Consider the following 24,632-nt stretch of genomic DNA (forward strand, 5'->3'; position numbering starts at 1 on the left):
TCTCCAGGGATGCTGCCTAACCCACTGAGTTTCCCTGGCATTATTTGTGATTTTATTTTTTTTTAGAATGTCAGGTCCCTGTTATTGTTTTACCTAGAATCTGTCTACAGTTTTGACACTGACTGTTAATATCAACTGTTAACATGCCCCAACAAATAATCCTTCATCATGGGGAAATAATCCTTCCATCATCAGAGAATCAGGAGCATGCAATTAACATTCCAATGTTAAGTTTAATTACAGGCAGAGCATTAAATTGCTTTCAAAAATGACTATAAGACTTGACCTACTTTGTCCATTGTAGCCAGAGGTTAGATGCTGAGAATCCTATAAAACAAAGAACACGAGATCAGAGCAGAATCCCGAATGACACAATGTGAGCCGAGATAGGTAAGAATTTATTCATTTAACTTTAACACGGAGAGATTACAGAAATTAATGACTGATAATACAAAAGCAATTAGGCAGAACACAATGGCATTGTGTTGCTTTGCCAGTGTCAGCTAATTAGCTGGACGACTCGGAACTAAACACACATTTCTAACAGAAAGAGTAAAAGATCAGGATGATAGAATGCGGCTGATGAAAGAATCACATTTTATGTCATCCGAACAATGTCTCTGCAGCGTTTAATGCAGTAGCTATTACTAAAAAGGCCAAGCTGCCTACGCATTATGAAAGGGATTTCCATATACCTTTTTCTACAGTGACAAATGGAAGATGAGTATGTCTTGAAATTGGTTTAAAAAAAAAGCTATATATGAGAAAAAGAAGTCAAATTATACTTAGCAATGAATGGCTTAAATCAACGAGTCAGTTTTAAAGGTTTTTAGCGATAGAGCATGCAATGCTTCGGTCCACTGAGTCCATGTTGGCCATTGATCACCCATTCACGCTAGTTCTATATTATCCCACTGTCTCATCCACTTGGGGCAATTTACAGAGGCCAATTAACTTACAAAACCCACACGTCTTTGGGATTCGGGATGAAACCCATAGCACCCAGAGGAAACCCACGTGACAATAGACAATGGACAATAGACATAGAAACATAGAAAATAGGTGCAGGAGTAGGCCATTCGGCCCTTCGAGCCTGCTCTGCCATTCAATATGATTCATGGCTGATCATCCAACTCAGTATCCTCTACCTGCCTTCTCTCCATACCCCCTGATCCCTTTTGCCACAAGGGCCACATTAACTCCCTCTTAAATATAGCCAATGAACTGGCCTCAACTGGCCTCAACTACCTTCTGTGGCAGAGAATTCCACAGATTCACCACTCTCTGTGTGAAAAATGTTTTTCTCATCTCGGTCCTAAAAGACTTTCCCTTTATCCTTAAAATATGACCCCTTGTTCTGGACTTCCCCAATATCAGGAACAATCTTCCTGCATCTAGCCTGTCCAACCCCTTAAGAATTTTGTAAGTCTTCCCCCCTCTCCCTTTGGGCAGAAGATACAGAAGCTTGAAAACACATACCACCAGACTCAGGAATACCTACTACCCTGCTGTTAACGAACTACTGAACCATCCTCCCATAGACTAGTGTATAGTCCCGATCTTCCAATCAACCTCATTGCAGACATGGACTTTTTCTCTGCAACACTGTATTCTGCACTCTGGTGTTTTTATCTTTGCACTTATTTATGGCGATTATTTATTCTTATGTACAAGGATGTTGCTAGCACTCGAGGGCCTGAGCAAGATGGAGAGGTTGTGCAGTCTAGGACTTTCTTCCATGGAGCGCATGAGAATAAGGGGTGATCTTATAGAGATATACAAAATTATGAAAGTAATAGATTGGTTAAATGCACAGTCTTTTCCACAGAGCATTGACATTTTTACAGAATATGGTGGGAGTATCGAATAAGCTGCCGAGGAGGTAGTTGAGGCAGGTACTATCACATAATTTAATAAACATTTGGGCAGATACATGGATAGGCTTAGAGGGATGTGGGGCAAATGTAGGCAGGTGGAACAAATGTAGATGAGGCTTGTTGGTCAGTGTGGGCATGTTGAGCCAGAGGGCCTCTTGTTGTAGTTGTGTACAGCTTGATATTGTATGATTTGATTGAATTGGATAACACACAAACAAAAGCATTTCATTGTACCTTAGTACAGGTGACAATAATAAACCAATGCCAATACCAAAAGGCTGTTGACATAAAATCCTGTCTCTGCCATCAATTGGAAACAAAGATACTAATCATAAAGGCCAAGGCCGCTCTCTTTTGTAACATGGCCAATATTTATTCCTCTAACAATATCAGTAAAAATTGTTTACTCTGACACCTTATCTCATTGCTGTTTCTGGAATTATACCATAGGCACTTTGGCTGCCAGATTTCTCACACTACATCAGTGACCACACTTTAAAAGGTGGTTTATTAGCTGTAAAGTTGCTTTGGGGCCAGCCGAAGTTATGGAATGGCTCATAAATGCAACTCTTTATTTTAATCTCAAAGCGTTATGGACACAATGAGTTGCCTGGGGGTGCAGTGACTCTGTAGTTATATTGCCAGATACAACTCAACCATAGGAGATGGGAACATGGATTTAGGAAACGAGCCAGCAATCCAGCGTGCTCTGTGAATCAATGACTTGATGCTCTGCACAAGAATTCCTCTTGCCTATCTTTGCATAATTTTCTCTGCATTTCTCATACACCCAACAAAATAAATAATTCCCAAGTAACCAATTTCACTGTCTTCCTTATTGATTTTTCTGTTTGTATGCCTCAATTTCACCTTCCCCAAAGCCAACAATGAACAATTCTACATTTCTTTGAGAATCATCTGCTTTGACCTGCTGTTTTCACACCTCATCCTTCCATATCTCTAATTTCCCTGTCCCCTGACTCTCAGTCTGAAGAAGGGTCTTGACCCGAAATGCCATCCATTCCTTCTCTCCAGAGATGCTGCCTGTCCCAATAGACAATAGACATTAGACAATAGGTGCACGAGTAGGCCATTTGGCCCTTCGAGCCAGCACCGCCATTCAATGTGATCATGGCTGATCATCCCCAATCAGTACCCCATTCCTGCCTTCTCCCCATATCCCCTGACTCCCCTGCTATTTTTAAGAGCCCTATCTAGCTCTCTCTTGAAAGAATCCAGAGAACCTGCCTCCACTGCCCTCTGAGGCAGAGAATTCCACAGACCGCTGAGTCACTCCAGCATTTTGTGTCTATCTTCTATCTCCATCAGCCTTTATAGCTCCATTTGATCCATGCACCATTAACTTTCGGTGAAGGTTGCTCAAGAGATATCATATCCTTAGGCTGAACATATATCTGATTTTGGTGTAAATTGTCCCTATCGTGTAGGATAGTTCTAGTGTACGGGGTGATCGCTGGTCTCCGTGGACTAGGTTGTGGAAGGGTCTCTTTCCACACTGTATCTCTAAACTAAACTAAAGTATGCTTTAAGATTCTCATCTGTATGTCCGCATTCCAAAGATGTTCGGGTTTGTAGGTTAATTGGCTTCTGTAAATTGTCCCTAGTGTGTAGGATAATGCTAGTATATGGGGTGATTGCTGCTCAGCGCGGACTTGGTGGGCCGAAGGGCCTGTTTCCATACTGTATCTCTAAAGTCTAAAGCGCACACTGGCTTTTATCATGTACAAACATCATAGGAGCAGAATTAAGCTATTCGGCCCATCAAGTCTACTCTGTCATGCAATGATTTATCTTCCCCGTAAACTGTAAACCTCCATTTTATTGTTAACCTCTGTTTTTTCTGCCCTGATAGCTGCAACCAGGTTTTATTTTGAGCCAGGTCGTGTTCAAGAGAGTTGTCTTTTTCGAGGCTCCCCACCCCTTGTCGGTGCCTGCCCCGTGGCAAATCCCTACCTTGCTTGGGATCGGGAACTTGGTTGTCTCAGCCTTGCCAGGTGTGTGTATCGCAGTTAGGGGAGGAGGCCATGAATGTGTCATCTCCTGCAGTGAAAAGAAAACAATTTCACAAATCGATTTGTGACCCACTTCACAGCGTGTTAAACTGCGACCATTACAGCAGTCTCCAGTAAACACTCACTGCCCACAGCACCTTCACCATATTAATGTGAGGGCACAAAATGAAATGGGAAAACCAGATCTTACCATTACATTGTTCTTTATGAGTTTATTTTGTACGCGCAAGCAATGGGTTACAGTGCTAACATACACTTCAGCAGAACATAATCACGGAGGCAATTAAAAAAAAAGAAAGATTTAACTAAAAGCTATATCCTATTTCTTAGAAATGTGCTGATGATATGGGACACTAAGCTGTCACAGGCATTTTGCATAAATGAGATATTCTATACTCAATGCTCCATTAGATGTGTAGGCGAAAGAACACAGATCTCAGCTGTGTGTAGCTTCGGGCTAATGAGATGCAGTCTCTGAAATCCAAAATCGCTTTGTTCTTAGAAGACAGTTCTTCCCGAGCCCAATCATAGCCTTTCTTTAGTGTTATTATACATGTTTCCGACTGTTCGATCAACTCACCTTACACCTAAGGAAGCCTGGCTTAAAGGCGCTGCTAAACACTGCATTGGAAATGCTTAAGGACTTGGCAGGTACAGTGCGGAAACTATAAAGGTGATTGCTATTGCAATGGCTGCAGCGTAATATCAAATTCAACAGTGTGAAAATAAGTATAGAGCCAGTGATGAACATACACCATGAGCATGCCTCTAGGGCTTTCCATTTCTTTCAGTTTCCAATTTTAAAAGCACAGTCCATAAGTTCAAATACTTGTGTCGAAATGTAAAGTTATTTCAGTGGGATGCAAATTATTCTATAGATCTGTGCTGTAATTTGCCACAAAAGGACACAAAGTGCTGGAGTAACTCAGCGGGTCCTCGTTCCCAGCCAACAATGGACCATTGTCGGCTCCATCTTTCCACTGATGCAGGATCTGCTTTGTTCTGTACCTTCACATACCTCTAGTTTTCCCCTCCCTGACTCTCAGTCTCTGACTGAAGAAGGGTCTCAACCTGAAACGTCACCTATTCCTTTTTTCTAGAGATGCTGCCTGACCCTCTGCCTGACGGACCCAGCATCTCTGGAGAACATGGGTAGGTGAAGTTTCAGGTCAGGACCCTTCTTCAGACACAATATCACAATGGGATTAAGCAGTCAGTGTAGCTGAATTAGAATAAATCTTTATCTCACACCTTTTGTCTTTTCTTCTCTGACATTTGTCGAACCATCTGCCTATCAAAAACCATCCTCACCTGTATCCACCTATTACTCGCTAAGCTTTGTCCTGCTCCTCCACTCTTCCAACCTCCTACCACCACAATCAGTCTGAAGAAGGGTCCTAACCAGAAATGTCACCTATCCATATTCTCCATTCTCCTGTCCTGCTGAGTTAATCGAGCATTTTGTGACATTTTTTTATAAACCAGCATCTGTAGTTTCTTGTACCTACACCTGCTGCTTTTTGGAATATCCGAAACTTGGTCATTATTTTTGTTCATTGGCCTGATGGTGTGATACATCTCTTGACTCTGTGACGAGGGACCTGAAAGTTATGCTAATAATGCTCATGTCAGTTTGGTTTAGATCTTCCTAGCCAGGTTTTCTAAGTTCACTTCCCACTTTGGAACTGGAGCCCCCCAGTCTTGGTTAACACTTGTGTGAAGTACTTTTCATGGAGGTGCTGTTTTTCAGATAAGACAGCCTTGTTCACCTGTTTAACTTAAATTAGGTTAAAGATACAGCATGGAAACAGGCCCTTCAGCCTAATGAGTCCACGCTGACCAATGATCACCTGTTCACGCTAGTTCAATGCTATCCCACTTTCTCAACCATTCCCTTCTAATTACACGCAAATTATCATGGAATGTTATTCTTAAAAGCCACACGTCTTTGGGATGTGGCGGGAAACTGGAGCATCTGGAGGAAACCTATAGATAGAACGTGCAAACTCCACACAGGCAGCACCCGAGGTCAGGTTCGAATCAGGGTCTCTGGCGCTTTGAAGCAGCAGCTCCACCAGGTGTGCCACTGTGTCACCCCACTTGCCCAGGCAACTGCGGCGATCCCCTGGAATAATGAGATCGAGGCAAGATAACATTGCTCTGCCTAACATTCATCCAACGAATTCCATTACAGTTGTTTCAGCTGTGATGAGCTGTTCGTGTAAAATTTGTGGGCCTCTTGTTCAAGTATTAATCTGAGTTCGTACACAACAAAATAAAGACTGTTATTTATTTTTTTAACCATTTTGAGGAACTGAAATTCCTCAATGAATGGTGCTGAAACATGCTACACAAAATGAGCTATAGAGTCATAGAGTCATACTGCACATTAACAGATCCTTCAGACCAACTTGTCCACGGCGACCAGGATGCCCCAACTAGATTAGCCCATTTGGCCGTGTTTGGCCCATATCCCTCTATGCCTTTCCTATCCATGTACTTCTCCAAGTGTCTTTTAAATGTTGTTATTGTACCTGCCTTAACTACCGCCTTTCACAGCTCAGTCAGGGGAACTAGAGGGAGGTGAAGGCCAGAAAAAATCTGGGCCGACAAAAGATCACCAAAGAAGGGTGGAAACGTGGAATCCATAATAGACCGTTGTTGACTGTGGAAGAGGTGAAGACAAAGGGATATTGGGATGTAAACAGTGGAACTGGTAGGACAACTAGGGTGGGAGAGGGAGGGGGAAAGAGGGATGCAGGGGTTACTTAAAATTAGAGAAATATTCACTCATACTGCTGGGTTGTAAGGTGCCCGTGCGAAATATGAGGTGCTCTTTCCCCATTTTACGTGTGGTCTCCCACTGACAGTGGAGGAGGCCAAGGACAGAAAGGTCAGTATGGGTAGGAAGGAACTGCAGATGCAGGTTTACACCAAATATAGACACAGAATGCAGGTGTAAATCAGTGGGTTAGGCAGCATCTCTGGAGAAAAGGAATCGGTGATGTTTTGCGTCAAGACCGTTCTTTAGACCATGTCAACATGGGAATGAGAAAGGGAGCTAATAAATGAAGAGTTTTATGCATTGTGGCAGACATGTGGAAAGAGGCCAACTCAACATAGTATCCTTGCCTACGTTGAAGTAGCGCAGGAGTTTTTTCCTTTTTGACCATGCTAAAATGCTCCCAGGTGGTCTAAAGTTTACAATAGGCAGACGCCCAATCATTTATTATCCCCTCCTTTAGAGTTAACTAAAGTCAAAGTTGGCATAAATTAGGTAGTGCCAGTGAAGGAGTTAAAGAACATCTTTGCAGCTGAAGGGAAACAGCCTTGGTTAAAATCCCACGCAGAGAAAGTAAGATCAGTGGCCAAATCAGGCAGCAACAATCTATCGTGCAATACTACAGACACAAGCCTGTGAAAGCAGTCGGCAAACAGGGGCCTCACTGGAGCACGACCTAAACCTCCTGGCCCTTCCACTTGTAAAAGCCACACCACAGCAAGCAAGCTTGAAACCCACCAAATAGTGCAAACAATTTGGTGGCATGTTTTAGAACATAGAACAGTACAGCACAGGAACAGGCCCTTTGGCCCACAATGTCCATGACGAACACGATGCCAAGATGAAGTAATCACATCTACCTGCACATAATCCATCTCCCTTCATTTCCTCAATTTCCATGTGCTTATCAGACAGCCTCTTAAACGCCACTATCGTATCTGCCTCCACCACCACTCCTGGCAGCATGTTCCAGGCACTCAGCACCCTTTGTGTAAACAACTTGTCGTACACATTTCCTTTAAGCTTTCCCCCTCTCACCTTAAATCCATGTCCCCTAGTGTTTGACACTTTCACTCTAGGAGACAGTTTCTGACTGTCTACTATGTCTATGCCTCTTATAATTTTATATACTTCTATCAGGTTACACCTCAACCTTCAGCGCTCCAGAGAAAACAGTCCAAGTCTGTCCAACTTCTCCCTGGAGCTAATAGCTTCTAATCCAGGCAGCATTCTGGTAAACCTCTTCTTTACCCTTTCCAAAGACTCCACATCCTTCCTGAATTGCGGCGACCAGAACTGCATGCAAGTTCATCCAACTTCTCTTAATTGTAGCCATACAGCGTGGAACCAGGTCCTTCGACCCACCAAGTTCGCGCCAACCAGCGATCCCCGTATGCTAGCATTATCCTACAAACTACGGGACAATTTACAACTTTACTGAAGCCAAATAATTTACAGGTCTGCACTAGAGTGTGGGAGGAAACTGGAGCACCCGGAGAAAACCCACACAGTCACAGGGAGAATACAAACTCAGTACAGACAGCGCCCAATGTCAGAATCGAACCCGGGTCTCTGGCGCTGTAAGGTAGCAACTCTACCGCTGCACCACTATGCGGCCCTCACCTTGTAGGCAATACCTTCAAATCCAGGTAACATTCCGGTAAACCTGGGATTATTCCTGTAACTAATTAACCACTCACCTTCTCGGGAAATTATCCATCACCTGAATTATATTATAGTTCGATCCAATATGCAACTCCTCTCTTTCCCCTGAGTGATTGAATGGATGCCATTGTCAAATGCCACAGTAAAGTTCATCACCATCTCCCCCTCCTTCTACTCCAACACAATTACAGAATACACCTTCTGACCTGTTTTTCACTCCTACATGACACACTCTTTCACACATTTTAATATCGTATTTACAGTATAAAATACACCAATGTCTTTGAAGATCTAGCAAATTTGGTATTATCAGTCACTTTGGTTTCCTCCACTCCAAGTAGTTAAGTTTAGTTTACTTTACTTTAGTTTAGCGATACAGCAAGGAAATAAGCCCCTCAGACCACCGTCCATGCTTGTTCTGTTATCCCACTTTCCCAGGCTCCCACCACCCTCTGACCCTCAAACTTGCCCTGCACATCTCCTTTAAATGCCCCCTCTCACCTTAAAGCTGTGCCCTCTAGTGTTAGATATTTTTGCCTTATAATTCTGCATTTACTGGTGGCCTCTCCTAATACCCCATTCACTGATAGCATCTGCCTCAATTACCGGCTGCTCGCTCCCCTCTCAGGCCAAACCTATGACTGCTTCTTGAGAACATGCAAACCACACAGAAAGCACCCGAGGCCAGGATCGAACCCGGGTCTCTGGAGCTGTGAGGCAGTGGCTCTACCAGCTGCAACACTGGGCTGCCCTTTGAAGACCGAACAAATCACCTTTTCTTAATTACCGATTATCTATCGCTCTCATCATATTATACACTTCTATCAGGGTTCCTTGCAACCTCCGCTATTCCAGAGAAAACAATACATTTGTCAAACCTCTCTCTGTAGATAATAACCCTCCCTTAATTCTGATTAAGGAGTATTAGCCACCCTGGGGATTGTTGCTTAGTGAAATGAAGGTTTTGGGTTGTCTCTGCATCACAGGTGCATGGAAGGTAAAATAAAAAAAATAAGCAAATGCTCTGAATGATCATGAAACCATCGCTTTGTTGCAAAAAAAAAAAAAACGCATAGCCAGTTCACTGATATCCTTGTCAAAGGCCACAAAGTGCTGGAGTAACTCCTCGGGTCAGGCAGCATCTCGAGAGCACAAAGAAAAATGACAATTTGGGTTGCGACCCTTCTTCAGTTTGACAGTGGGTTATGGGGAGAGGGGAGAATGGGGTTGGGAAAGATAGATCAGCCATGATACAAGTAGACTGGCCTAATTCTGATCCTATGACTAATGAACATAAACCTAAAGATAGTGCATGCAACATAGAAGGTAAAATTGAGACATTAATCAAATACTCAGAATGATTCTTTATTCCTCCACAGCTGATTAAAATGTCTTAAGAGTCACCGAGGGAAAGCCATGATGTAACGAGAGCTCAATGTTTAGAAATTGGAGAGCACTTTTTCTGTGCAGAGACATATGGAACAGGCACAGCTAGGTGGGAGTAGCTGGGTTTGGCAACTTGGATGGCATGGATGAGTTGGGCAAAAGGGCATGTTTGCATCCTGAATAACTCCATGACTCCAAGATAGATGTGATTAGTTCAGTTTAGTTTAGAGGTACAGTGCGGAAACAGGTCCTTTGGCTCACCGAGTCTGAACCGACCAGCCATCCCCACACCCTAACACTACCCTACACACACTGGGGGCAATTTATCTTCACACCAAGCCAAGTAACCCACAAACCGGTACTTCTTTGCAGAGTGTTCTTTGGTTTGAACTTCACTTCCTTGTTTGATCCCCATAACTCTGACACTCCAAATAACAAGAAGTTTATTGAGGTTTAACCAATAATTATTGCTCTCACTGCACAGAGAAAACTATTTTGTGTGTTGATTTTAATTCTCTTGTTTAGCGTTTGAAAAAAATATAATGGATTGTGGTTTTTTTAACCTCAAAAAAAGTTTATTTCTGAAAGTTAATTTTTACAGCAATTTATCTTATATGAATTAAATCCTTACCCTACAACTCTCCAGCATCTGTACTTCCTTCCTACACAACCTCCTCTGGCAGCTTGCTCCACATACCCAGCACTTTCTGTGTGAAAAAGTTCCTCCTCAGGTTTCCTGTTAAATCTTTCTCCTTTTACCTTAAACCTATGTCCTCTGGTTCTTGATTTCCCTACTCTGGGTAAAAGACTCAGTGCATTTCTCTCATGATCGTATACACCTCTTTAAAATCACCCCTCATTTTCCTATGCTCCCTATTGCTCAAGTCCTACAATCAAAGCATAATAAGTAAACCTACTTCCATCTGCCTGACCATTTATCACGTGGCACCTCAGATATTGCTGTACTTTTGAAAGCAGCAGATGACGAAATAGTTTATCCCTTTTCCACATGCCAGGGAAAAAAAAACCAAGCCGTTTATTTACAGTGCTTTATCAAAGTTCACATACAAGGCAGGCAATGGACCACCCAGGGAGATTGGGACGATGTGCCTGCTGTTTACTAGCATCAATTAGCCTTCAGTCTAATTTTTGTTAAGAGATCCCAGGGATGTGTGCTATTTGGGCATAGATTAGCCCAAGTGCAGTCACTCAAACAGCAAATCCAATACCTCGTTGGATACCATTATTAGCTCTAATTGTTATTATCGTTCCACCTCACCATAGTCAGTGCGCAATGGGTAACCCTTCCTCCCGAGTACCTAGTACTTGACTTTCTCGGTCAGATTTTTCCATGGAGAGATGGATGGTGGCACAGTGGCGCAAGCGATAGAGTTGTTGCCTTACAGCGCCAGAGACTTTGGTTCGATCCTGACTACAGTTGCTGTCTGTACGGAGTTTGTACATTCTCGCTGTGATCACGTGGGTTTTCTCCGGGTGCTCCACTTTCCTCCCACACTCCAAAGATGCGCGGGTTTGTAGGTTTTTGACCTAGTGTAAATTGTGCCTAGTGTGGAGAGAGTGGATGGGAAAGTGGGATAACATAGAACGAGTGCGAATGGGTAATCGATGGGCTGAGGGGTCTGTTTGCATTCTAAATTAAACATTTAACCATTAATCAAAATGATCACAGCAAACTAACAGGTGAAGGACAAAAAAAAGGCCAAATTTGAAATCTGAGATATGTAGAGAAATTCAGGAAAACTCAACAGGTCAGGCAGCATCTGCAAAAGAAATGGTCGATCTTTTGGGCCTGATTCCCTTCATCAGAACTGCATTTCCTGTTTACTGCTATAGATTCTTATCACACAGCATCTGAAGGAGCACGCTGAACGGAAATTGGTTTAATTTTTTTTCTATCATCACTTTGGCCACACTTCATAACATACTTTATTGTCTTTGAAATTGTAGCGTGACATCCTGAAAATTGTTCAACACTACATTTAAATGCAAATTGGTTTCTCTTCTACAAAAAGCAATGCCCCAGAGTTATGTGGGATTGTAAGTTAATTGGCCTCTGTAACTTTCCCTGAGTTTGTGGAGAGTGGTTGCAAAAGTGGGATAACATAAAACTAGTGTGCACAGGTGATCGATGGTCAGCATAGACTCGGTGGGCCAAAGGGCCTATTTCCATGCTGTATTTTTCAATAATGCAATAAAAATCAAGATGCGCATGACTGTGGCCTTGGAGATCAAAATTGGATCAACTCCCACTTCTTTAGACTTTAAAGATACAGCACGGAAAAAGGCCCTTCAGCCAACTGAGTCCGCGCCGACCAGCGATCACCCTGTACACCATCACTACCTACACACTAGGAACAGTTTATAATTTTACCGAAGCCAATTGGGAGTGTGGGAAGAAACTGGAGCACCCGGAGAAAACACACGCAGTCACAAGGAGAATGCACAAACCCCATACAGACTGCACCAGTATTCAAGAAAGAACCCGGGTCTCTCGTGCTGTAAGGCAGCAGGTCTATCACTGCACTACTGTGCTGCCCTTTTTGACACTTTTCTCAATCCCTGATACTGCAATGTTTCATTTCACCTCCTAGACAGTGCCTGTTGAAGTAGAGCTGATCTTTAGAATGAGGGAAACACTTCACGTCTTTGAGATGTGGGAGAAGACCGGAGCACCCAGAGGAAAACCAAGGAGTCACAGGGAGAAACTGCACACTTCTGAGGTAAGCATTGAACCCCTGGTCACTGGCGCTATGAGGCACCAACTCTACGAGCTGCGCCACTGTGCCGCCCAATCATGGAAGCTACACCCAGAAAGGCGGGGGATTTTTTCCCCACGAGCAGAAGGAAGATAGATAGTCAAAGTTCAAGAGTTGGGAAGATTTAAACTAAAGGCCATGGGTTTCATGTAAGAGGGGAAAGATTTAAATGAGGTCTGTGGGGCATAATTTTCACAGATAGGGTGATGGGTATGTAGAGCCATCTGCTAGAGGAAATAGGGATGGTGAAAAACAATAATATAATCTAAAAAACACATTTGGACAGGTGCATGAGAGAAAAGATTTAAGTGTTTAATTTTTGTGTGTTTTGCTCAAGGTCATTTTTGTGTCCAAGACTACACACGCTAATCTGAGCTCCTTCACATGAAGACATCGCCAGGCGGAGAATGGAAAAGAGTTACAGGTGGTCCCAAAGCCTCCTTGAAAAATGCAACATGCCCTCGAACTCCTGTGAATCTCTGGCCCATGAGCAAAGGTACATCCAGAATGGTATTGAGAACATCAGGGCTGAACAGAGAGACAATGCAGACACAAGGAACAGCAGATGCTGGTTTACAAAAAAAGTCATTAAGTGCCAGAGTAACTCAGCGGGTCAGGCAGCGTCTCTGGAGAATATGGATATAGGCGACATTTCAAGTCGGGACACTTTTTCAGACTGATTGTGGATTGTGAGGATTTGGAGAGAAAGAGAATAAAGGAAATAAATAAATCAAGGATGTAACATCACCACAATGTCTCTCTCATCCTCTAAATGTGCCAACGCATTTTGCAATATAGTCAGTGTTGAACCTCTTGAATAGCGGCTGCAATGGGCGCGCAACAAGAAACCACAAACTCCAACATGATAAATGATCAACTTAATCTGCGTTTTTGGTGTTGGTCAATGAATAAACGTCCTCCAATTTTAGCCTTATGCTTTCAACACCATTTCATAGATGGAAGGATCAGAGGTCAAAGGTGAAACCACCAGAATTCTGTGAACCAGTGGTAATAACCTTCCGTGTAGAAACAAGGAACTGCAGATGCTGGTTTACATTATAAAAAACAACCCAAAATGTTGGAGTAACTCAGTGGGTCAGGCAGCATCTCTGGAGGGCAGGATAGGTAACGTTGGGACCTTTCTTCAGATTGAATCAGGTATTGAATCAGGATTGAACCCTCCTCTTCACAATTCACAACTCTTTATTCCATTTATCTTGGACCTTCTATCTTTTCATCTCAGGCCCTCCATCTATACTAGCCCCACCTGCCTGTTTTTTGCCCATATCCCTCTAAACCTATCCTGTCCATGAACTTGTCTAATTGTTTCTTAAACATTGTGATAGTACCTGCATCAACTACCTCGTCCGGCAGCGCGTTCCACACACCCACCATCCTTTGTGTGAAAAAAGTTATCCTTCAGGTTCCTATTACATCTTTCACCGCTGGCCTTAAATCTTTGTCCTCTGTTTCATGATTCCCCTACACTGGGCAAGAGGCTCTGTGTGTCCACCCGATCTATTCCTCTCATTATTTTGTACACCTCTATAAGATCACCCCTCATCCTCCTGCACTCCAAGGAATACAATCCTAGCCTGCTCAACATTTCCCTGTAGCTCAAGCCATCGAGTCCTGGCAACATCCTCGTAAATCTTCTCTGCACACCTTTCCAGCTTGACAACATCGAGCCACACCACCATTCCGCGAACACGCGTGACGCCTCCAACCTTCCCCCCGGCCCAACCCCGGCGCACAGTCGGCCGTTCAGTTCCCTCGCAGAAACTTGGCAGGACTCACCGGATCGAGGCAAGCGGCTTTTAATGTCAGCTGAGGAGGAAGCAACCAAGCCTACATGAGACCCAGGGACTGGTGACCCTGTTACACCACCCTCAACTGGTTTGTTGTGCAAAAAGAAAATCTGGCACCAAGTTACAGTCTGCATTTCTCTGTAGCGTCGGTTGGCTGTTGTCCAACCGGGCTGCAAAAATCTTACGCTACATTAAGCAGAGACGGACTGGGGTATGGTGGAGGGAGAGATACAGATCAAGCAACCAGCGTGTCTATCTGATAGAATTCAACGATAATTTTCCTTTCTTTAAAAGAAAAGGTATTCGAGATTAAACTACTCCCACTGACTTCAGAAGGCAACAGCTGGAACGGTTAACGCATCTGCGGTGTTGTGCTTTCAAAGTGCTGCTTTTTTATCGGTCTCCAGCCCAGAAGTTGTCACGACAAGAACATGCTGTTCACTGCGAGAGAAAAAACAATCTGCTTCCCTCACTGATGTCCTTGTGTTCTGTCCAGCTGGCTCCTGCTAGTCTCCTTCACCAGCAGACACACTCCCAGGGCAGGAAGCATCAAAACAAGTATGAAATTCCATGAAAGCAACTCGATTCCTGACAGGAATTTCTGAAGGTACTCAATAAAAAATATTATCTGGCTAATACAAAAACCAACACAGCAGGGATAAAAGCTAATTAATACAAATGTGATTTGTTCCTAAAGTCATGAACATTTCTTTGTCCCCCATGTACTCATTTATGTCTACACGGGGTGAGGTGCAGTGGCATCGGCGGAAATCCAGGGGGGGGGGGGGGCAGGAGTGCCACGTCCCCACCATGTTTTGAGAGGTGGGGGACAAACCTCCCCATATTTTGTAATCCGGATTTTGAACTTTGGTGAAAAAAACTATTAAAAATCTCTGCTTTCCGCGAGTCAGTTCGGGTGGGACTGATGATTGAGGGCGCCGATTGGACGAGAGAGACGTCGGTCAGCAGGCAGTGGGGAGGGGGCGGGACATGATGATTCAGCGCGATGACCGGAGGAGGGAGGTGTCGATCAGAGGTGAAAGGAGGGGGGTAGGACTGAGGGTGGAGTGCGGTGATTGGAGGAGGGAGACGTCCTGGTGGAGCAAAGATCATAGAGCGGAGCTTGAATCGACTCATTCGCGGGATCTTCCATCGCCCTGCGGTCAAATTGCTGCATAGAGGCGATCGAGGCTCCCGATGTTAAAGCCGGGCGATGAAAGGCCCTGCAAACCGGCCGATTGAAGCCCCACAATTCAGGGTGGACGAAGCTGCTGTTGCTAGAGTTCGGAGTTGGTCACCAACCAGGTCAGTTCCCAATGTTATCGTCCACAGGGCCCACGGCCGAAGCCTCGCATCTGTGCACATGCGGCCACCAAGAAATTTTGTCTCTCCCATGTTCTGATAGCAATTTCCGCCCCTGTGCAGTGGGTAAAGCTGCTGCCTCACAGCGCCAGAGGCACGGGTTCGATCCTGACCTCCGGTGCTGTCTGTACAGAGTTTGCACTTTCTCCCTGTGATTGCGTGGGTTTCCTCTGGGTGCTCTGGTTTCCTCCTACAGCCCAAAGGCGTACCCGTGCAGTTTTGTAGAATAACTGGCCGTCTGTAAATTGCCTTCACTATGTAGAGAATGTGAGGATAATAAAATGGGATTCATGTAAGATGCACTTGGCTGATGGTCAACATGGACTCGGTGTGCAGAAGGGCCTGTTTCCCTGCTGTATCTCTCTAGGACTTCACCTTAATTGCTTTAACTAAAAAAATAGCATTTGCTCATAAAACTCCATATATATATATATACATATATATAATTAAGTATTTTACGAGCAAATGCAAGCATATATGTTATATATATATATATAGCTGATATTTATACATATATGTGTATACACATACACACATGTGTGTATAATATATCAATCAATATATATAAATGCATACACACATATCTCTCTCTCTCTGAGGTATATATATATATACATATATATATATGATTTGTTAAATTTTCATAAGCTACACACACACACATAAGTCTATATGTGTGTGTATATGTGCGTGTGTGTATATGTACGTTTGTGTGTGTGTTTGTGTGTGTGTGTGTGTGTGTGTGTGTGTGTGTGTGCGTGTGTGTATATATTTATATTTTCTATCTCTAAATATAGGACTCAATCATTCAGGATGTGGTGTTAGTCACTGCCGGTGACTAAATGCCATGTTGCTTGGATACAGCTATTTCTCATCACATCTTCCCACAGCTGTCTCCAGGGCTGACGGTGCTGTGTGATTGACTCTGCCAGCGCACACGTTACCCGGATTCTAATGACGTCTGTATGATCATTTGAAATGCACAGCGTACACCACGCACACTGCTGGTGCAGGCCCCAGTGCTAAACAGCAATCTCCACCCGACGTATTTTCAACCTGATTTTGCTGTGATGTTCAGCCCGAGCTGAGTCACGAAGAGTGATTGATGTAGTCTTTCTTTATCTGTTATCATGGCCTGCAAATGAATTAGTGGGAATAGATTCCTTAAACTCATAGAGCCTTACAGCATGGAAACAGGCCCTTCAGCCCAACCTGTCCATGCTGAACTGATATGCTACGATACACTACAATTTTGACAACTAAACTCTGTACCTTCCCCTTTTGCTCCATCTATTGTACTTGAGTTTGAACTGATTATATCTTTGTATGGTATTTCCAATATTTTGGGATACCATGCAAAACAAACTGTTCCTGTGATGTTTGGTGGACTTGTGTGGGGTGGGAGGACCCGTTGCTCCTCCCGTGCAGCAGGTGGCGCTGCACAGGACAAAGGCAGATTTTTTGTTTATAGCTTATCCTGTCTGTAGACAGTGTGTGTGCCACAGCCATTTTTGACTTGTCTTGCTGCCAGCATTGAGCAAAGCATTAAAGACTTCTTTTTTTTTTTTTTTTTTTTCTTTTTTTTATTAGAAGTACGGTAAATTACAATAACACACAACACATATATCTTAATACATTTTTTGTACCGCTTCATTTTTTTTTTTTTTAAAGCTTTAAGAAAAAGATAGAAGTAAGGAAAGTAAAGAAGGTGCGCAAGAGTTGTGAAGTGCAGAAGAGTGTTGGGAAAAGAAAGCCCCTTAGAAAAGAAGTTAGAGAAGGAAGTAAAGTAAGAAAGTAGACCCTAGAAAAGAAAGAGCATTAAAGACTTCTGTTGTAAATTAAAGATTCTCAAGTTTTGTGCAGACCTAGAAAACGAACACGAAAGTTCCTCAGTACATGTGATATGTACTGAACCTATACAAACCTCACCAAGATGCCCCATCTAAGATAGTCCCAATCATCTGTGTTTGGCCCATATCCCTCAAAACATTTCCTAACCATGAATCTGTCCAAGTGTCTTTTAAATGTTTTTATAATACTTGCCTCAACTACCTCCTATGGCAGCTCATTCCATGTACCCATCACCTTGTGAGTGATGTGTAGGAAGAAACTGCAGATGCTGGTTTATTCCGAAGATAGACACAAAATACCGAAGTAACTCAGCAGGTCAAGCAGCATCTCTGGAGGAAAGGTATAGGTGACATTTTTTTTAATTCTGAACCCCTCATATTCAATTGGAGGAACAGCAACTCGTATTTAGTTTGGGCAGCTTCCAACCCAGCAGTACGAATGTTGATTTCCTTAATTTCAAGTAACTCCTGAACTTCTTTTGTGGTAACTCATATGATCCACATGCAGCATATTTACAACACAAACGTTCTCTTTATGTTACAAGATAAAATGTCCTGCAGTCCTCTCATGAGACAACACGATGCATTGTGTGGCGATGACATTTGTAAGAGGAACACAAAGTGCTGGAGTAACTCAGCGGATCAGGCAGCATATCTGGAGTACACGGACAGGTGACGTTTCAGGTCAGGCCCCTTTTTCAGACACCTGTATCATTAAGTATGTATTGTATGTACAGTATGTACTGTTTTGTTTAGTTCAGTTCTGTTTAGTTTAGACGTACAGCATGGAAACAGTCTCTTTGACCCATCGAGTCCATGCCATCAATTACCAGTTCACATTAGTTCTATATAATCCCACTTTCGCATCCACTCCCTACACACTAGGGGCAATTTTACAGAGGGAAAATTAACCTACAACCCTGCAAGTCTTTGGAGTGTGGGAGGAAACCGGAGCACCCGGAGGAAGCCCACATGGTCACAGAGAATGTGCAAACTCCACACAGGCAGCACCCGGGTCTCTGACACTGTAACGTAGCGACTCTACCAGCTGTGCCACTGGGCCGCTCACATTGATTCATTCCCTGGGTAAAAGATCAGTCTGAAGTAGGGGCCAGTAGATGCTGAAAACCCCCAACAAAAATAAGAAATGCTAGGAACATCCATCAGGCCGGGCAGCATCTGTGAAGAAAGTAGCAAAGACACAAGAACACAAGAAAATAGGAGCAGGAATAGGCCACCAGCCTTCTCAAGCTTGTCCCGCCATTCAATATGATCATGACTGACCTACTCTAACCTCAATATCTCTTCTGTACCAGAATTCCAGAGATGCTGCCTGCCCACTGAGTTACTCCAGCACCTTGTCACTTTTTTTGTAAACCAGCACCTGCAGTTCCTCGTGTCCTCATAATCCATGATTTAAAATCAAATATTTATCCATGTCTACCTTAAATATATCTAATGATCCTACTTCCATCACACCAGGCAGCACTTGAGCAATGAACAAAGTACTGGAGGAACTCAGCAGGTCAGACAGCGTCTGGGAATGGACAGGCATTATTTTGGGTCGGGATCCTTCTTTAGACTGATTGTGGACTAGTTATTTAACATTAGGGCTGCACAGTGGCGCAGTGGTAGTGCTGCTGCCTTACAGCACCAGATAACCGGGTTCGATCCTGACGATGGGTACTGTCTGTACAGAGTTTGTACCTTCTCACTGTGACCGCATGGGTTTTCTCATGGGTGCTCCGGCTTCCCCCCCAAATTCCACAGACATACAGGTTCACAGGTTAATTGGCATCTGTAAAATTGTAAATTTGTCCTTAGCGTGTAGGGTAGTGCTAATGTACGGGGATCGTTGGTCGGACTGGACTCGGTGGGCCGAAGGGCCTGCTTCTGCGCTGTATCTTTAAAGAAAGGGAAGGGAGGTGGGCAAGGCGGAGGGGGGAGGGGCAGGGGGAAAGTGAGAAGTGGGTGTGTTTCCAGGAAAGAGGGTGGGGTGGGGTGGGGGGATATAGTGGTTGGCAAGGGTTCCTTGTGTCTACATTTTAGCTTGAGGTGCTTGACCGAGATTGTTTGCTCTCTCTCAGGAAGACGGCAATGTTTCAAGGAAGAGCAGGCAAGTTTGTGCTATTCTGGTCAATGTTTATACCTCTGCCTACATCAGTGAAATCTGGTGATTTCCTATCCTTGCTATGTACTTGCTAACTACTCTATTTATGAAGTTGCAGCTTTGGCAACACTTCAAGAAAAGAACTTTCATTGCTTAGGGACATAGTTAAGACTGCAGCTTATATCGTTTGCAATTGTTTAAAAGGGGAATCTAAACATCCCCCCCCCCCCCGAAATGTATAAAAATTGCCTTTATTAAAATATGACAATGTGCACTTTAACCACATGTGATTTTTTTTCTATTACAAATCTCAAATTGTGAAGTACAGAGGCAAATAAATAAATGACGGGTCTTTGTCCCAAACATTATGGAGGGCACTGTAAATCAAGGTGACTGCTTGTCCTTTGAGAGCAGCACGTGCCAATTTTTCATCTCTTGCACCATTGCTCAGCAGTTTCAATAATTCCTCTTCGCAAAGGCAGAGTGTAATAGTCCAGCTGTTCGCATAGTCCCCTGCCTGTCCTTAGTAGCCCAGTCCTAAAAATATCCATTGTTAATATACTCGCTGGAACTAAAGGCTTATTCTGTTACTGCCTGTCAGTAACCAACCAATGACTGCTGGGAATTCATCTCTCTATTAACACACAGGTACTCAAGATACTTAGAGGAACATATATGCCAAAAGCAATTGGAAATGCAACACTTGTTCATAAGTTTAAGTTATAGTAGCAGAATTAGGCCATTCGCCCATCATATTTACTCTGCCATTCAATCATGGCTTATCTATCTCTCCCTCTCAACCCCATTCCCATATTCCCATATTCCCATAACCCCTGGGACACCTATACTAATCAAGAATCTGTCAATCTGCATCTGAAGAAGGGTCTCGACCCGAAACGTCACCCATTCCGTCGCTCCAGAGATGCTGCCTGCCCTGCTGAGTTACTCCAGCTTTTTGTGTTCATCTTCGGTTTAAACCAGCGTCTGCAGTTCATTTCTACACCTTAAAAATACACAATGACTTGGCCTCCACAGTCGTCTGTGACTAGTCTGAAAGAGATGGGATTTACACTTTAGACTTTAGAGACACAGTGCAGAAACAGACATATTGGCACCGAGTCCGTGCCGACCAGCAATCAACCCATACAGAATTTTACAATTTTTCCAAAGCCAATTAACCTACAAACCTGTATGTCTTTGGAGTATGGGAGGAAACCGGAACACCTGGAAACAACTAATGCGGTCACAGGGAGGACGTACAAACTCCATACAGACAGCACCCGTAGTCGGGTTCGAACCTGGGTCTCTGACACTGTAAGGCAGCAACTCTACCGCTGCACCACTGTGTCGCCCCACACTTCCACTTCCACTTTACAATTCCACTTAGTATCATCTTGAGAGCAAAATACACTATTCGCTGCAGCTTGTTCCAAATTATTGAGTCATGATCATTTATAGTTCATCATTGCCACTGTTCTATTCTCTGAAGCTCACAGTCACAACAGAGTGTCATTACAATAGAAATAAATAGCCAAAATTAAAAATAACATATTCCACCCACAATTGTTGCTTAAAATTTAAGAACGTAAGATGTAGGAGTAAGTTATGTGGTGCATGTGATCGATATCCCTCCACTCTCTGCATATCCCTGTGTCCATGTAACAGCCCCTTAAATGTCACTATCGTAACTACCTCCACCAGCACCATTGGCAGTGCATTCCATGCACTCACCACCCTCTGTGTAAACAACTTGTCCCACACATCTCCTTTAAACTTTGTCCCTCTCACCTTAAAGTTATGCCCTCCAGTATTTGATTTTTTCTATTCTGAGGAAAAGGTTCTGACTGTCTACCCCAGGGGTGGGGAACCTGCGGCCTTAAGGCAGTATGCGGCCTTCTAAGCCATTAAGTGCGGCATTTTGAATGCTATCCAAATTTTTTAGAACAAATTTTTTGTTATTATTAATATGTCAGGGGGTATGGAGAGAAGGCAGGTACAGGATACTGAGTTGGATGATCAGCCATGATCATATTGAATGGCGGTGCAGGCTCAAAGGGCCGAATGGCCTACTCCTGCACCTATTTTCTATGTTTTTGTTCATCTTTTATTATTTATATTTTAATCTTAAAATGAATATATTTAAAATACCAAAGAGTAAAAGAAGATTCAACGAAATAATCCTCCCCGACATGAGGGTATTTTAACAAAATAATGTACATTTTGAAGTATATCTAATTGAAGTTTCTTGGATGCGGCCTTATTAGATTACAACTAACTTAATGCGGCATTCCACCATGAAAAGGTTCCCCACCCCTGGTCTACCCCCATCTATGCTTCTCATAATTATTTCTACTTCTAACAGGTAATATTCACTCTTACACGATATCCATAAATTTCATGTATAGTATTATCTGATTTAATTGGATAGCACAAAATAAAATCTTTCCACTCTATCTCGATACACGTGACAAGAATGAACCAATGAACCAATACCAACACAACATGAAGCATTCGATTTTTAACAGGTTTCACAAAAACCAGTGTGAGTTACATAGAGTTACATACACTGCAGGGCAACCCGGTGGCGCAGCGATAGAGTTGCTGCCTTACAGCGCTAGAGACACCGGCTTGATCCTGACCACATGCTGTCTGTACAGAGTTTGCATGTTGTCCCTGTGACCACGTGGGTTTTCTCCGGGAGCTCCAGTTTCCCCCAACCCTTCAAAGGCATAGAGGTTTGTAGGTTAATTGTCTTCGGTAAAAATTGTAAATTGTTCCTTGTCCAATTGTGTTGGATGGTGTTAATAAGGTCTTGGTCTCTTGGTGGGCCGAAGGGTATGTTTCCACGCTTTATCTCTAAAGTCTAAAATGTAAATACAAACAGGCAAGTAGGACCAGCTTGGTTGGCATGGAGCTGGGGCTGAAGGGCCTGTTTCCGTGCGGTATGACTCCATAACTCTAATACAAAACATGGCTTCTTTGCTAAATAGTGCACTTGTAGAGGTCCATGCGTTGTGTAAATACTCTGTTTAATAATTATCCGTTACAGCCCCGTCACTCATGCGCTCATCAAGTTATTATTTTTCTACTACTGTACCGTCGCTCGTGAGCAAACCCAAGTTCCACTCCAACTGCCAATCCTTCGAATTCCAACTACCGCCTTTGAATTCCAACCGCCTAACAGCCCGTCCCCCTGACCGCGTGATTGATCGGCCCAGATCACGCCCGGTCCACTCAAGAGTTCAAGCCCGATCAACGACAGTTCGATACCAAAATGGCTCAGGCCGCCATATGAACCCCCCCCCCCCACCACCAGAACCGGAGTAATGGAGGCTGTTAGGCTCACGAGTGAGGCGGCCTGATCTCATGTAGGCGTCTCCTGTGTTTGGGGTCGCAGCTGACAGAGGTGAGGGCGGGTGCTGGCGTGATGGTGGACGCCCTCCCCAGCGGGGCTGTGCCACATGCACTGGTTAGTCAATGTCCAAGTGTGCCGGCTTAAGACGGTCCACGGACATAGTCTCCTCCCTGCCGCCCATGTTGATGACAAAAGTCGTGGTGCCATGTTGCAGTACCTGGAAAGGTCCCTCGTAAAGCCTTTTCAGTGGGGTACGGTGGGAATCGCGGCAAAGGAAGATGTACTGGCAGTCTTGGAGGGCGGGTGAGGCCATAGCGTGATGTTGGGACTGGTGAGAGCGTGCCTACTTTCTCCCAGAGGCTCATCAGCATGGTCGTGGTTGGTTCCTGATGCCCACGTGCCACCGGAATGAAGTCCCATGGGACTGTAGGCGGGGCACCATGCACCAGCTCGGCCTAGGAAAGTGCCAGGTCCTCGTTCGGGGCAGTGCGTATGCCCAGCAGGACCCACAGCAACTCGCCCATCCAGTCCGGGCCCGTGAGCTGTGCCCTTAGGGACGCCTTCAGGTGCCAGTGAAAACGCTCCACTAGGTTGTTTTCTTGCTGGTGGTAGTGTGGTTCAGCTGAGGGCCAAGCAGCCAGGCCATTGCTGACCACAACTCGAAGGTGAACTGTGCACCTCTGTCAGTGGAGATGTCCACCGGCACACCAAAGCAGGCGACCCAGTGGGCAGTGAGGGCACGTGCACATGTCGCAATGGAGGCATCTGAGGGCAGGGGAAGCCATCTCATGAATCAGTCCACGATGGTGAGAAATAGGGTGACACCTCTGGATGGGGTAGCAGACCAACGATGTCGACATGGACGTGGTCGAAACGCCGGTGTGGCAGGGCGAATCTTTGAGGTTTGAGGTTTGACAGGGGATGCACGTCCTGGCCCAGTTGCGGACCTGGTTGCGCAACCCGTGCCACAGGAACTTGACCGCCACCATTGCCAATGTTGCCCAGGTGGAAGAGTGAGCCAAACCATGAACCATGTCGAAGATCTGGCGGCGCCAGGCTGTGGGGATGATGGGTCTTGGCTGCCCGGTAGATACGTGGCAAAGGAGCGTGGTGTCAGATTGCCCGAATCGCACATCCTCCAGCAACGGGCCTGAGATGACGGTGAACATCTTCTCATCCTCTCGATGGGCGGCCACCATGTCTGTGCAGTCGACACCTGGGGCCAAAGCTTGATGGCATTGATGGCGGTGCAGGACAACACATCTGCGACCCGGTTGTTCTTGCCTGCGATGTGCTGGACGCAAGCCTTGAACTTGGAGATGTAGGCCAGGTGACGCTGTTGCCAGGATGACCAGGGATCAGACACCTTGGCAAAGGCAAATGTGAGTAGCTTGCGGTCGGTGAAAGCTGTGAAACGCCTGCCTTCGAGGAAATAGCGGAAATGCGGGATGGCCAGGTAGAGCACAAGGAGCTCCCGGTCGAAAGTACTCTATTTCTGCTCGGGGGGTGGGGGGGGGGGAGGGTCTCAGGTGATGACTGAAAAAAGGAGCTTCCAACAATCAGTTGCTCCAGCACTTCGCCCACGGCTGTGCCGGATGCATCAACCATGAGTAGCAATGTTACAAAA

The 24,632-nt window shown here is 44.5% G+C and overlaps 1 protein-coding gene across 3 annotated transcripts in view; it reads right to left on the reverse strand.

Moving 5' to 3' along the window:
- The window catches only part of aff2 (AF4/FMR2 family member 2), a 465,473-nt gene that overhangs the window by 171,580 nt on the left and 269,261 nt on the right, over positions 1-24,632 (reverse strand). For all 3 annotated transcript variants that reach the window (XM_033030286.1, XM_033030287.1, XM_033030285.1), the window contains 2 exons: positions 3,852-3,938; positions 291-327 (listed from right to left, as the gene is read on the reverse strand). In XM_033030286.1, coding sequence (XP_032886177.1) covers positions 291-327; positions 3,852-3,938 — 124 coding nt within the window. The remainder of the gene's footprint in view (positions 1-290; positions 328-3,851; positions 3,939-24,632) is intronic.

Source organism: Amblyraja radiata, chromosome 12 (assembly GCF_010909765.2).
Source record: "Amblyraja radiata isolate CabotCenter1 chromosome 12, sAmbRad1.1.pri, whole genome shotgun sequence".
NCBI classification, from domain to species: domain Eukaryota; kingdom Metazoa; phylum Chordata; class Chondrichthyes; order Rajiformes; family Rajidae; genus Amblyraja; species Amblyraja radiata.